The 15,190-nt window shown below is 39.5% G+C and overlaps 1 protein-coding gene across 1 annotated transcript in view; it reads left to right on the top strand.

Moving 5' to 3' along the window:
• The first annotated feature begins 555 nt into the window (after positions 1–555).
• CERK (ceramide kinase) overlaps positions 556–15,190 on the top strand; it is a 38,403-nt gene continuing 23,768 nt past the window's right edge. Inside the window, exons 1-4 of the mRNA XM_039345916.1 lie at positions 556–1,346; positions 8,275–8,388; positions 10,646–10,768; positions 11,352–11,477. Of these exons, the coding sequence (XP_039201850.1) occupies positions 1,199–1,346; positions 8,275–8,388; positions 10,646–10,768; positions 11,352–11,477 (511 nt within the window). The 5' untranslated portion in view covers positions 556–1,198. The remainder of the gene's footprint in view (positions 1,347–8,274; positions 8,389–10,645; positions 10,769–11,351; positions 11,478–15,190) is intronic.

The raw sequence follows: 15,190 nt of genomic DNA, 5'->3' as shown, positions 1-15,190 counted from the left end.
AAAAAATAAGATTCAGGAACAAGTATGGCTCCTTTATTTTTCCACCATTTTTTTACCTGAATAGGAAAATATGCACAAAAATAGCACAGCATCCAAAGTTTAGCAATACTCAGCTACTAATTATGATAAACTAATTATGTTCTAGTTTGCTACAAACACACCATCATATTGTGTACTTCCATTTTGCAAAATAAGGCTTTGGGATGGCTATTTTTAACATTTGTCTGCCAAACAGTTTCTCTTGACCAGTGTAAGGATATGGACATGGGCCATATCCTTACACTTCCAGCTTCCTTTAAGAGCTAAAGGAAGCAAATCTGGAACAACCTTGAAAAGCTGCCCATTTTGCCATTTTCGATGTCTTTTTGAAAAACAACATCCTCCGTCAGAAGAATGCGAAAGACTTGACAAAACAAAAAAAAAAAAGATAAGATCATCTTTCACCTTTGTTTCTCCGGACATAGGATGAGAGAAGAGGTTGCGGGTTGATTTGTTATTTAAATTAAAAAAAAAAAACAAGCCGACGTGGAAGCCTGTTTTAAGGGAAGGTTAAAGGGCCCGATTCTCGACCGTCGGACAAAGAATACGGCAACTACGAGGTCGCCTAACAGTCAAGTGCAAGGAAGCTAAACTCGTCTCGCCAGCTCGAGGGCGCTTCCTCCGAGAGCGCTTAAAGGGGATTCTAGCGTGGCACCTCGGTGCCAAGGGCCAACTTGGCTCGGCGTCTTGCAACCGCCCACTTGGCATGAGGGCGGCGACGACGGCAGCCTGGTTTTCCTACACTGGCTGGGCTTGGCAGGTTTGCAGACAGAGGAAGGTCAGTTCCAGCAGGAGGAACGGGAGAAGGCTGGGCCGATCCATCCGCTCTGCAGTATCTCCCCCACCACCGCCCGAGTTTTGGCCTTCTTCTGGAGCCCCCCCCCCCAACAGACCATCGTGCTAAGCCGCGGAAGAAGCACGAGCGCCGTATTAGACAACCGCGCCGTGGCCGCTGCCGCTGCTGTTGAGCTTGCGCAAATCCTTCTCGCGCATGCTCCCTACGCGCGGGCTTGCAAATTCTGAAGGATAACAGATTCTAAAACATCCGACCGGCAGACTTACGCGGCCCGCCCGGTGGCGGCGGCGGCGCTTGCCCAGCTCTGGACTGAGCGCCCCGATCATGTCGCCGAAGCTAAGGACGCCGAGTCACTGAAGAGCCATGGGCGAACGGTCCATTCCGGCTGGCCGGCGGACCCAGCTCATCTCCTTGCTGGTGCTGGAGCAGCGCGCCCAGGAGGTCACCTTAGACCGGGAGCTGGGGCTCTTGGCGTGGCGGAGCTTGGAGCCGCAGCCGCGCAGGGGCCGAGGTGAGTGACCGCCGGTGACCTCGCCGGCTTCCCTCCAAAGGGGAGCACGCCAGCCTGGTGGGTCCGATCTGGAGATGTGCACCCGGGTCCTTGGGCATGTGCAAGGTGCTGACCCACGGAACAGTCACCTTCTTAATTTGCAAGGTCCAAAAGATGCCAAAGGGGCTTAGGCCTTTTTCTGTGCCTTGTTCTTTTGAAGTGAAGCAGACCTACTAAGGCAACACTTTAATGTCTTTTTTAGGGATTAGAAGAAAACTGCAGGGACGTGTTCAGCAATTGCCAGGAGTCAACACTGACATGAAGGCACCCATGTACAAACACACAAGAACTCTAGTATACTAAAGCAGCTTGAGAGAGTTTTGGAACCAAATGCATTCATGTGCTGGTCTGTTAATTTTAGGAGGTTGCCTTTAGGTATCTTACTAAAAATAGTGTCTATACCTTTGAAAAGTTATTGAAATCCTTAAGCTGTTTGGGACACTTCTGGCCCGTAAATGAAGGCCCTACTTCCATTTTTTTTAATGGGACCTAAAGAAAACCCTCACACCCCTTTCAGTATTGGTTTCATTATTTGTCAAATTATGATCCTGTATTGTGAAAGGAAGGATAATTAACTGACTTAGTTGGTCCAGTTCTGAAACATCTTTTACAAATGTAGCTTGCTGTCAAGAACCTCCACATCTTAGGAAATGTTTGAGCTTAACTTGTCTGTCCCTTCCCCAGTCACCAATGTTTTTTAAAATCAGTATAAGTTGTGTAAGTAGTATACAATATTTGGCAGCTGTAACCTTCCCTCATTATAGTGGTAAATGCAGGTATTTAAACAACTGCTGTGAAAAGTTTTATAATAGTTTTATTAATCTTCGGTGGTGAATCATTCCTATCTGACAACAAATTGTGGATTGGTTTAGTTTTACTTCTGTGTACTATACATAAATAACCACACGAAACATTTGCTTTCTCAGTCAATGTCTGTTGAGCCTATTGAAAAATCTGTAGAACTTTTATTGATAATCCCCAATGTATGTCAAGGAAGCATATATACTTGAATCCAATTTGAAAAGTGTCAACAATAGTTTGTCTGCTCTCAGTGTCAGTAACAAATTTCTGCCATTCTATGATTGCATGTACCGTATAATATGTATGGATTAGCTTCCTCTACCAAAGCCATCATAGACTTTTTAATGGCCAGAGAAACCACAACTTCTGGATTTGCTGCAGCTTGAATGACAACTACAACAAAAATGCAATTTGCAGAACTTTTGATATAATTAACTTTTCAGGCAACAGGTTTATTGTATGGTTATAATCTCTTCTTTGGGAGATTTTATACTAAATGTTGAGGTACAGCATAATCTAAAAGGCCGTCTTGTTACGTGAGACTCACCCATCACTTGTGGTGAATAATGAGACATACAGTCAGCCGGCCTATCTGGTTATTCCAGAACATGCTTCCACTCCAGCCTTTTTCGATTGCTCATAGGTTTATCATTGTTCTTCAAAGTTTATGAATGCTTTTTGGCTATCTGCAAGGTCTCTTAAGCAAAGGGACCTCCTCTTGTAGTCCATCTCTACTACATTCTCCACATATATTTGCTTTCCTCAACCTGGACACCTTCCACATAAGTGGACATCAACTTCCTAGCCAGCAGATCCCTTGCTTAGAAATCCACATATCCAGAAGACCCAATCATCCAACTATCTTATCTGAACTACAGTCAAAGGAAGCTGTAATTAAATGTGCTTTTAGAAAGACTTCCCTTATGTAAATCACCTTGCCTCAAGTATTGCATTTTTCAGGGATGGGGCGAAAAAAATCTAGATACGATTTACCATTGGTAACAATTCTACATCTTCTCCACACCTTTTTTTGGGGGGGGGGATGTCCATTAATTAAGGAAAGATGTTATAAGCTTTTAACCAATAACCCAAGGAGCTGTCCATTTGAAAGAATCCTTCTTTCAATACAGGCAGATAATTGCTAGCTTTCATTTCAGAATACCTCAGGATGTTTATTTCATCAGCATAAAAGCTAAAGTGGTAGTCTTTCCCAATTCTTGAATCCACAGTGCCTTCCTCCCTGTAACTGCTTCTTCCTTTACAATGATCTCTTCTCCCTATATATTTTAGTTTCCATATGTTGGGAAACCTCTTTTTTTTTTCCAGGAAATTATCCTTGTTCCTGCATTTTTTTTCAGCTAAGCAAACATATTTTGCTTCAGTTGACCTTTGGAAATCAAATGTCATTGTATTATTTCCCATGTAACGTGAACTTCATTACATTATATTCTGTTGAAGAGCAATATATTAATATATTGCAAAGCATTTAAAAGGGTGCTTTGCTGACTAGTGGTTAGTATTATGACACAAGGAATTTCCAAGCATAGTAATTTGAATGATTAAAGGTCTCTTCTTCATCTTTGATTATTTTATGACTTAATTGATAAACAGAAAACTCCTCAGATGAACATGAAAAAACCACAACTTCTACTATACTTATTTCTGAATAAGAGAAAGTAGCAAATTAAAAAAATATGCAAAGTTGCATATTACTTTAAATGCTTTCCCTCAGAATTTATACTCTTTTAAAATGAATTTACACAGTTAAAAACTGCATTAGATGGAATGAAACTGAAATTTTTGGAGATAAAGCAGAAATTTTACATCAAAGTTAAAAAAAAAAACCCCTTAGTATTCTTCACATGGAAAACGAACTAATCACCTTCAAAATTCTGATAAACAGCATGCCATGAATGGTAAAACAGTTTTGAGAATAAAGAAAAATAAAGTGATCTGTTTAAAGACATAGATAATTTATTATTTTTAATCATGCATTGTGACATTGAGCACCTGTAGTTTACAAATTAATTTATACTTTTTAAAAAAACTACAAATTGAAATTGCTTATAGTATTGCCTCTGTTTCTATTCAGGACAAAGGACCAGGCCTGTTGTTGTGAGATTTTTAAGATACACAATTCAGATTAATAACCTACCATTATATTGATAAGTGGGAGTTTTAGAATGGAATGCAAAGATCCTATGGATCCGATACATAGATAACACTGTTGTCATAATAAAAAAGGACCAATCAGAGAATATACACAAAACTATCAACAACATCTTCAAAGGAATAAAGTTCACTAGGGAAGAAGAAAACAATACCACACTGCCCTTCCTGGCTGTTTCCTCAACAAATTAAAAACACAAGTCTATCGTAAAACCAGCCACATCAACCAAGTGTTCCACTACCAAAGTAACAACCCCACAAAAGAAGCTATGTAAGAAAGGAATTTCTATCTAAGATACCCTTTGCCCCAATCCCAGTTCTTTGAAGGAAACGTACCTAGCTTTAACAGAACTCACTTCTAAGAAGTTTCAGTATTTTGAATTTACAGATTATGCTTTTCTTTAGATGGGCTGAATTCTTTACCTAAAAAAAATCTGCTCCTGATATTTACTAAGATATTTTCCGCTACTGTATTTTCAGTATTGTTTATGGCATATTCAGTAATTTCAGTGTGCAGCATTCAGTGTTTTTGGAATTACTGTGTTTATGGTATTTTCTGCTACTGACATCCAGTAAACTGGCAGATCTAATAGAAAATCTTAGCTTTCTTTCTGACCATTAGCTTTGCATGACTTGACGGTCAGCCAAAAATCTTTACTACAAGTGGTTTTTACCAGATTGCCAGCCTACAATATACTGTATATTAGTCCAGTCCTAAAGCAGGGTGGATACATCCCATTTTTTTATGTTTCTTAGAGACGTTTCTCGTTCATCATAGGGGGCACGGTCCACTATGTGTATAGTCACTTGGTCAAAGAATGCAATAAGATTTGTCTGGCATGATCTGTTTTTGACAAACCCGTGTTGGCTTTTAGTAATGACTTTGTTTGCCTCTAGGTGTTCGCTGATTCATTGTTTGATTATCTTTTCCAGAATCTTCCCAGGTATTGATAGATAGATAGATCTGTAATTTCCTAGATCCATTTTTTTTTCCTTTTTTGAAGATGGGAACTACATTAGCTCTTTTCCAGTCCTATGGTAGTTCCCCAGTGCTCCAGGATCTTTGACAAATATAGTTCAGTGGTTCTGAGATCATATCTGCCAGTTCCTTAAGAACTTTGGGGTATAATCCATCTGGTCCCGATGATTTGAATTCGTCTAAGCTGGACAGGTGCTCACTTACCATTTTCTTGCCTATCTTAACTTGTGTTTCTATACTGTTTTTTATGGCACTATTTTTGATAGGTCTGTTTTTTCCCTTTGTGTAAAGACAGATGCAAAAAATGAGTTAAATAGTTCTGCTTTCTCCCTATTGCTTGTCATCTTCTTGCCACTTTCACCCACTAATGGACCAATTGTTTCCTTCACTTTTTTCTTGTTTTTTACATGTTGAAAGAAGCTTTTTTGTTATTTTTGACTTTGGTTGCAAGCCTTAGTTCATTTTGAACCTTGGCTTTCCTCACTTCATCTTTGCAGGCTCGGGCTATTTGTTGATATCCTGACTTAGTTATGTGCCCCTCTTTCCACTTTCTATACTTGTCCTTTTTATCTTTCAATTTGTCAGAGAGTTCTTTATGCAGCCATGCTGGTTTCTTTTGAGCGCTGTTATTTTTCCTCTTTGTTGGTATAGTGAAACAGCAGAGATAAAGCTCCCTCCTTGGAGTCTTGAGAAAGAAGCAGAAAAGCTGCAGTTGTCCAGCAAGAAACTACTTTTTCCTCTGGGTGGTTCAGTAAGAGAATTGAAGGGCTGGGAGAAACGTTGGCTAATGTGATTTGTAAGTAAGTCAGACTCAGCTGCTGACAACTTCTTGTAATTATTTTGGTAATAATATGGAATTAGGTTGCTATTGCTTTTTTCAGGGACTTTTTAAAAAGCTATCTACAGTACTTGGGATTTTCCCGGTGTTGGGATCTGCATGTATTGCAATAAAATAGTTTCTTTGGGTTTGGAGTGAGCACCAAGAACTTATTGGTTATGGCTTAAAAAGCAGTTCTAATTAATAAACTATGGCTTTTAAGAATGATATAAATATTTGCATCCATTCAAATATTTTGATGAGACATATGTTTACCAGCAAAGAGGCAATCCAGGAATAGCACATCAACTTCTCTGAATAGTTCCAAGCCATGCACTCACTCATTGCTGAGTTCTAAGGCAAGACTTGGAAGCTAAATCTGCATAGCATTCAAACCCAGATAAAGCTAGCCAGGGATTGGTTCCCTACAGACGCTGTAGAGTAAAAGGGGTATGTGATGTTCTCTTTAATGACAAAAAAGACTTGGGGAACTATCCCTCTGGTCTCATAGTCACAAATGCTAGAATACATTTTGTTCTTAGTTATTTCTCTTGATTTTTTTAATTTCAGTTAAGATGAATCACTTCCTCTCTCATGCCTTGTCTGCCCTTTAATATCTTTAGCATTTCCTCCTTTCTTGATCTTCTACACATTATAGGCATCAGCTTTCTCTTACTGATTAGCCAATCCTAATATGGTATATTTTAAATTTAAATTTAACTCTTAAGATGAGTGGACTTCAGCCAACAGAATGCCGGCAGGTGACGGCGAAAGCTTGGCGCTTTTTAAAACTTTTATAGTTTTAACCCATTAAAAACTTCTTTAGTTTTTATTACCCTAGTGTTCATTTTTATATTTTATTATATATATATATATATATATATATATATATATATATATATATATATATATATATATATATATAAAAGACCGGGTCTTATTTTAAGGGAAACACAGTATATAAGTCCCATTTTTGACAGCCATGGTGTACATTTGTGCTACTTTGTTTGTTTGTATTTCCTGTGTCCTAATTGCCCATTTCCATCAAGGAGGGACTTGGGGCAGTTATACTTAGCCATAAGATACAAATCTATATTCTAAATTTTACTCAAAGATTTAGATTTTATTCATAAACATTGGCTGCTTGCAACTTTTCTTTTATGAAGTTGATATCCTCATAAACTCCTAAATCAGTGATGACAAACCTTTTAGAGACTGAGTGCTAAAAACAGCCCCGTCCCCGCTCCGCCTCCAGCCCCAGCCATGCACCGCTTCCATGGCCCACCGCAGATCGCTCAGGCAGCCCTACAATGCCATGGCAGCCAAGCCCTCCACCCTCACCCCACAGCATCATCTGCAAGCTATGGGGCACAAGGGTGGAGTCTTGTCCCTGTTGCCTGGTTATGTCCTTGGCTGCGCTGCTCCGTGCAGGCTGCACCCAGGAGTGACTCTCCACCAGGGGGACTGCTGGTGAGGGGGCTGCGAGGGGAGGCAGGGCTGGCTGGTGGGGGGGGGGATTTCTGGAAGTTGATGTCCACACATCTTAAAATTACCAAGGTTGAGGAGAACTGTACTGTATCCCATCACTGATCTCTTTCCACATTTAAAAATAAGAGTAGAATCAATATACATGTCACTTGGATTCCTTCCGCCATCCAAGTTTCCCGGAATAGAATATTTTCATTTTTGGCTCTACTAAAAAAGATACTGTGTGGTACATATGTTGGAGACCATCCCCTAGTACCTTGGATCAACCTTGTTATTTCAACCTGTCAAAATACATTCATGAAATGTATTTTGAGAATGAAGGCGAATATACGTGTTCCGGGATAATGTTGCAGGATCCAATCTGGATCAGTTACCCGGACCAGAGATTTTGTCTTCAGAGAATTTTGAGAGTTGATTTTTCTGCTTTTCTTCAGCAACATGCTTAATTTAAATGTCCTCTGAAGTGAATTCCTAAAGAATGTTTATGCTTTTGTTACAAAGATAGTGTTCTGGTTTTGGCCTTCCCATAGACTTTTTGTTGGCCACCAGGAATAGAAAATACTGCGCAAGAGATTCCTTTGGTTTTGGTCCAGCCAGGCTGTTTGTTTACTTTACAACTCTTCCTTTTTTTGCAGAAAGCTATGCTGTGCCCATTTCTGAGATCATTGCTGTTGAGGAGAAAGAAGGAGAGGGGAAACAATCTCATGCTGGAAGATGGCAAAAAATGGCAAAGCCTCACGCATTCACCGGTAAAACAATAAGCCATATTTTAGTGCAAATAAAGTAATTGACATGCTGGGTTTGCATAATATATGGAATCAGAGAAGCTGGATTCACATACCTTCCTGAGAGGGAGGGAGGGAAGGAGGGAGGGAGGAAGGAAGGAAGGAAGGAAGGGAAGGAAGGAAGGAAGGAAGGAAGGAAGGAAGGAAGGAAGGAAGGAAGGAAGGAAGGAAGGAAGGAAGGAAGGAAGGAATCCTGATGAAACTTAATGTTCCTCTTCTGCAGTAGCTACAATTATGACTGCCTTATCAAATTATTTCTATGCAGAAATCCTTCTTTGCAGAAAGCGGATTATCAAGATGTCTTTTAATGACAAGTCATTCTTTTTTTTTCCCATTTTCATAGTTCATCTCTTGCTATTTGGCTCCTAGAACTCAGAATTTCTGTCATGCCATATGTTCAGTTTTCAAAACTTTTGTAAATGCTGCAGAGTAAGGTCTGCCTAACTTATATAGTTTTTACATGACCAACATAGAGTTGGGGCGACTGGTTGGAGCTAGCTGAATGCCCTTTCTGATGCTTATGTGGGTTTGCACTAGATTTTTTTTCCTGTGCCCTAGAAGAGAAACATCTGCCACTACCTAGGATTGAACCTTCAACCTTTCAAGGTCACCACATCGCTCATTTGCATGATATCCAATGATAATCAAATATTCTGCATTGATGAAATAAACTATCTAACATAGAGAACTAAATGAATGAATAAACCTAGGTGTCCAAATTGTTACAGTTTCCTTTTTTTTCTCTGCACATTGAAAACTCATATGCATAACTATCTGTGACAAATGGTTTTCTTAAGCAGTGAAAGATTCTTTTTACACAAGATCTTTGAAAGGAGCTTTTTTACAGATTTAAAATATTATCTCCTTGCTTCGTGCAGTGAATTTTTAATTGGGAAATTTCAACCAATTTCTCTGATTTTCCTCATCACAAAAACCTTATGTAGATTAATAAGTGGGGGGGGGGAACCCTGGAACCACAAATAAATTTATATTGTTGTTGGTATAATGTAATGATTGAGTATTAGATTTGGGTTATAGACGCCAGGTTTAATCCCCACTTAATTACAGAAAGCTTGTTTGGATTCAGTCTGTCTTTACAGGGTGGTTGTTATGGGGATAAAATAAGGGGAGTCCCCCACCTTGAAATTCTCAGAGAAACAATTAGATTAGAAATACAATCAATCAGTCAAGTATCCAAAGCCAACACAGTCTGCTTTTCTTTTAATCCATACATAATATGCAGAAAACAAGACTGAATCACTAATTTATTCATTTAGCTGAACACAGTGTACTTTGCATGCCCTCATCTTATTTTTTTCACAACAACAACCTTGTAAGGTAGGTGGGGCTAAAGGACCAATGCAAAGTTACCCAGAGAACATTTGTGAATGAAGGTGGCTTAAAACTTGGTCTGTCCACTCTTAATCCAACACTTCAACCATAAACCTGACCCTACGTTATTTTCTAAGATTGTTGGCAAGTTGCTGTGGACTGTATACATTGCCCTAGAAACCTTAGAAATATAACCCTCTCCAATAGCGGCTGCAGAAATGTGATTTTGAACAGAATGAAAAGGGGAAACTCTTTCATGTGTGGAATAAGTTAAACCTTATTTAACTTATCCGAATCAATTTAAATCACTGTTTTTCAATCTTGACCACTTTAAAGTATGTGGACTTCAGCTCCCAGAATTCTCTATCTAGCATGCGGGCTGGGAAATTCTGAAAAGTCTAAAAAGTCACAAAATTTGAAAAAAAATAATAATACTAATTTAGCCTTAAATCAAATTTAACAACTCTCTCACAGCTTTGCTCAGCACCATTACTTTTTGGTGCATAGTTCTAGCCACGCATAAATTCAGTGGTAATTGGGACCACGGAGCAGAGAAGGAGCAGAACTCCTTATCTTTTGTTCTGAGATGGGCAAATATTTTATACCAATACAGGTAAATTTAGTCCAGCTAAGATTTCCTGACTTGGAAATGACACTATCTCAAAGATTGACAGGGAGTCACCTGATGATGAATTCCCTGCGCACCCTTGCCCAGATTTGCAGCCTTTTCTTTTTCTCAGCATCTGTGCCCTCAACCAGCTTTCAGACATGAATTTCTTTCAAAATTCTCAAGTATTACGTAAATGCTACATGTGATTATATATGAGAGCAACATTGCTTGTATGGAACTGTGATTCTCTTTTTATTTGTGTATGTATATGTTTTGCAGTGTATCACATAAGGAGGGCACAGCATCACCGCTGGCGGTGCAGCGAAGTGACTTTCTGGTGCATTGATGAACATCTGTGTAATCAATGGATATGTAGACTGAAAGAACTACTTGATTTACAGAGTATGTTGCAGATAAAGAATACCAGTCCTTTGTGTTTTTTTTCCCCTCAGGGCCTAACCAATTTCTGAGAAGGAGAAAAGAAAAATGAAGCCAGTAATGATGGAGGCTCTTACACTGTTGTTGCCTACACTTTGAATTAGATGGAAATTGTATGAGCGCAAGCAGATCCTTATATTTCAAGCAGCGTAAGGGCCTCCTCGCCTTTACACTTGCTGAGGTGTATTTAGTTGGAATATATGAAGAAACACAATACATTCTCCAGCTATTGACATCATGGAGAATACAATTCTTAACAAGGGTTTATCTATTTTCTCGGCAGACTAATGAGCTTAAATAACATTTGAATGCTGGAAGAAATGTCTTTAGAATGAGAAAACTTCAATAATGGAACTCAATTATTGGCCAGCTCTCCCTCTGGAAATCTTTCAGTAATGACTGAGAAATCCTGAGTTGCAATGGACTTAGCTTTAGATTCCCTTTCCTGAGCAGAAAAAGAGATTTGAGGATTTGTAGTTCAGCAACTTCTAGAGTAGCTAAAAGGCGAATAATCTCATGGCCTCCTTTCTCTCTTTCATGTTGGCAGCCTCCAGACCAAAGCGCTTGCTTGTATATATTAATCCACACAGTGGAAAATCACAAGGAGAAAGAATATATGAACAAAAAGTGGCTCCGTTGTTTAGTCTGGCTTCTATCGCGACTGATGTTATAGGTGAGTTATTCATTTGAGTTTACTGACTCCTCTAAATAACTGCCTTGAATTACAGCATTATAGTTTCCTCATACAGCAGATTTCCCCAATTCAGTGCCCTCCAGAAATTTTGAAGAAATTGAGGAGTCGTAATCCAAAAGCACTTATAATACACTAAGTTTGAGAAAGTTATTTTTAGGAATAGTCTGGCAAGTGGTTTCCGGGGTTATTAAACTCCAAGATGCTCGTTTACATAAAGAGATGTTTCAGCTTTTCATCTTTGAACTTGAAGAGCACATGCAGAGCTTGGCATAATTAAGCCAATTGATTGGTTACCTTGTTTAATTATATTTAACTGTGGGCCATAATTTTGAACTTGTCAGGAAAACCATTTTGCCTAGTGAAAAAGAAGTATCCACTCTCTAAATCAGTGTTCTCAACCTTGACAATTTTAAGGCATGTGGACTTCCATTGCTGGCTGTGGAATTCTGGGAATTGAAGTCCACATGCCTTAAAATTGTCAAGGTTGAGAAACACTGCTCTAAATGATCCTCATTTTAACCAACTCTCCATTCCAGCATACCTACTAGATAGATACTGTTCATAGATTCATAGGCTGGAAGGGACCTTGGAGGTCTTCTAGTCCAACATCCTCCCCAAGGCAGAGTGTTGCATCTTGGACAAATGGCTATCCAATCTTTTCCTTTCTTAAAGATTTCTATTGATGGAACACCCACAACTCTGAAAGACATGCTGTTCCATTTTTAGTTGTTCTTACTGTCAGCATATTTCTCCCTAGTTCCATGTTGGATTTCTCTTTAACAAGCTTCAGTCATTGGTTCTTGTCTTGGCCACAGGTGCTTTGGAGAATAACTGAAACCCCTCCTCCCTGTGACAGCTCCTCAAGTATCAGAAGATGGCTATTATGTCACCCCAATCCTTCTCTCTTCCCCAGGAGTGGGGAACCTTGGCTCTTTTATGACTTGTGGACTTCAACTCGCGGAAATCCTAAGCCAGCATGGCTGGCTCAGGAATTCTGGGAGTTGAAGTCTACAAGTCATAAAAGAGCCAAGATTCCTCATCCCTGGGCTAGACAGACCTAATTCCCTTAACCATTCATCATATGGATTAGCTTCCAGACCCCTTATCATTTTTCTTGCTTTTCTTTGCACTCTTTCTAGGGTCTTGGCATTCTTTTTTTATTGTGACATCCAGAACTGGACACAATATTCCAAGTGTGGCCAAACTAATGCATTATAGAGCTGTACTATTGTGATTGTGATTCTGTACTTCTGTTGATGCAGCTTAGAACTGCATTAGCTTTTTTGGCTGCTGCAGCAAATTGCTGGCTCATACCTAGCTTATGGTCCTGTAGGACACAAATCCCTCTTGCAGTTACTTTTGTTGTATCACCCTGTTCTATACTCGTGCATTTGTTTTTGTTTTTCCTGCCTAAGTGTAGGATTTTAATTTTTCTCACCACTGAATCTTGTTGGATAGGGCCCAATGCTCAAGTCTGTCAAGATTCTTCTGAATCTTGAGTCTATTTTCCAAAGTGCTGACAATTCCCCCAGTTTGATGTTGTCTGCAAATTTGATAAGTTCCCCTTCCATCCCCTCATCTAGATCATTTATGAAGTTGAGCACTGGGCCCAAGGCAGAACTTGAAGTACCCCACTGCATGCTTCCCTCCATTTAGATATAGTTCCATTGAGACTACTTGCTGTGTGTGGTTGGTCAGCTTACTGAGAATCCATCTTATCAAAGAGTAGCATCATCTATTTTGTCAAATGCCTTACTACAGTCTAAGAAAACTATGTCCACAGCGTTTCCCTAATCCACAAATTTAGCCACTTTATCAAAGAAGGTAATAAGATTTGTCTGGCATGATCTGTTTTTAACAAACTCAGGCTGGCTTCCAGTCATCCCTTTGTTCATTTCTAGGTGCTCCCAAACCTGCTAGTAGATTACCTTTTCTAGGATTTTCGCAGGTATTGATGTCAAGCTGATTGGTCTGTACTGCTTTTAACAGCAGCTGCCATTTCCTGCCTGAAATTCTGTTCCCCTCTCACTCTTCCCTTTGGAAATGGTTCTTAAAGTCTGATCAAATGTACATTTAAATGGACTTAATGTGCAAACAAAGGCCCCTCCGTATAGATAATCTGAGTCTGTCTTTAATCAGTCGGTACCATCTAATGGTGAGCAGGGCTTTTCAAACACTGTTAGCATGCTTTTACCCATTTCTCTGTTTGAATATGAAATTACAAATTATGAGAATTGAGTCCATGGGGATTCAGGATGTTAAAGGTCATCCTGTTCTGGCCTTTGGTCATTCTGTTCTCCCATGAGCACATCCTCCTTGCACAAATCTATGCAACATTTATTCATCCTTGCTGAGTGACAGTTGATCTTGCTGGCTCAACCCATTTACAAAATTTCATTTGCTGCACTGGAGGCTCCTTGTTTAACTCTTTCCAAAAGAATGTTTCAAAATCGCTCTGCATTTTCTCTGAATCTTCATGATTTCTTACTTTGGCTACATTTGTTAGAGTTATCTTTTTTCAAAAACAGCAGCTTTTGAAAGAAAATTACAGGGACTCTGTCATGGTATGTAGGAATGGGAGACCTTGGGAGACAGAAGAAAAGTATTTTCAAACTTGTAAAGTTGATGTCAGCCTTATCAGGTAGTCAAGCCCATCCAGGAATAATAGCTCTGTCTTTATTATAAGGTTACATTAACATAATCTTGGAAGTCTGAAAATAAATTTCTTCTCCTTACCTTTACAGTCCAAGAAACTAAGGTTGTTCTTTTTCAGTTGTTTGCCACACCCCCATTCTTTCTACTGACTCAGCTGCCTCTTACCTGACTGTTACACAGTCTGAGGCTCTTCTTCCTTTTTTTTTTCTTCCTTTTTTTAATAATTTTTTATTTTTCCAAGCTCTCCCCATACATATACCGTAATATTTATCAGATGTTAACATACATTCTTTTTACATTCATATATAAGATACTTTTAATAAAATGAAATAAATACATACACACATGACTTTTGGTGTTGCTCGCCCATTTCCCCTTTCACTGTATCCACACTCCTTCTTCTCTACCTTCTTTCTCCCTTTCTTCTCTTCCCTACTTCCCTCTTCTTCCTCTCCTCTTCTCTTTCCTTCACCACTCTCCTCCCCTTTCTCCCCACTTCTCCTCTTCTCCTCCAACCTTCCTACTTCCTTCTCCCCTCCTTTACTCTTTTCTCTCTCCTCTCCTTTCTTCCCTCTCATCCCTCTTCAGATACAATTCAGGGGTAATGTCCACTGAGGCTCTTCTTCCTGTCTCCCAAGGTCATCCCCACATACCATTACAGAATTACATTCAAAGTTGGATTGTTAATCTGGTGACCCCCATGCAACATCCCACCTACTAGGACAGGCATGTCAAGCTGCCGGCCCGCAGGCCGGATCTGTCACGCCGAAACCACGCCCACCCCATTGCCGGCAATGGGGAAAAAGTTGCGATATGTCATGAGTTTGACATGCCTGAACTAGGAGGTAACAGTGTCCTGATACACATTCAGATTGCAAGATAGTCCATTTTGAGAAGCAATATTGCGAAGTAGAAATATAGCAACTTTCTCTTTTGCTGAGTCACTTTTTATTAAACCCTAATGATTATTATAATGCTGAGAAATGCTTCTAAATGACTGAGCAAAAGCATCTGCCAGAATTGCTAAAGTTACGAAA

The sequence above is a fragment of the Crotalus tigris genome, unplaced genomic scaffold (assembly GCF_016545835.1).
Source record: "Crotalus tigris isolate CLP2741 ecotype Arizona unplaced genomic scaffold, ASM1654583v1 scf7180000017987.690289119674:8195010, whole genome shotgun sequence".
Taxonomy (NCBI): domain Eukaryota; kingdom Metazoa; phylum Chordata; class Lepidosauria; order Squamata; family Viperidae; genus Crotalus; species Crotalus tigris.
This window is presented reverse-complemented; position numbering and strand designations above follow the sequence as displayed.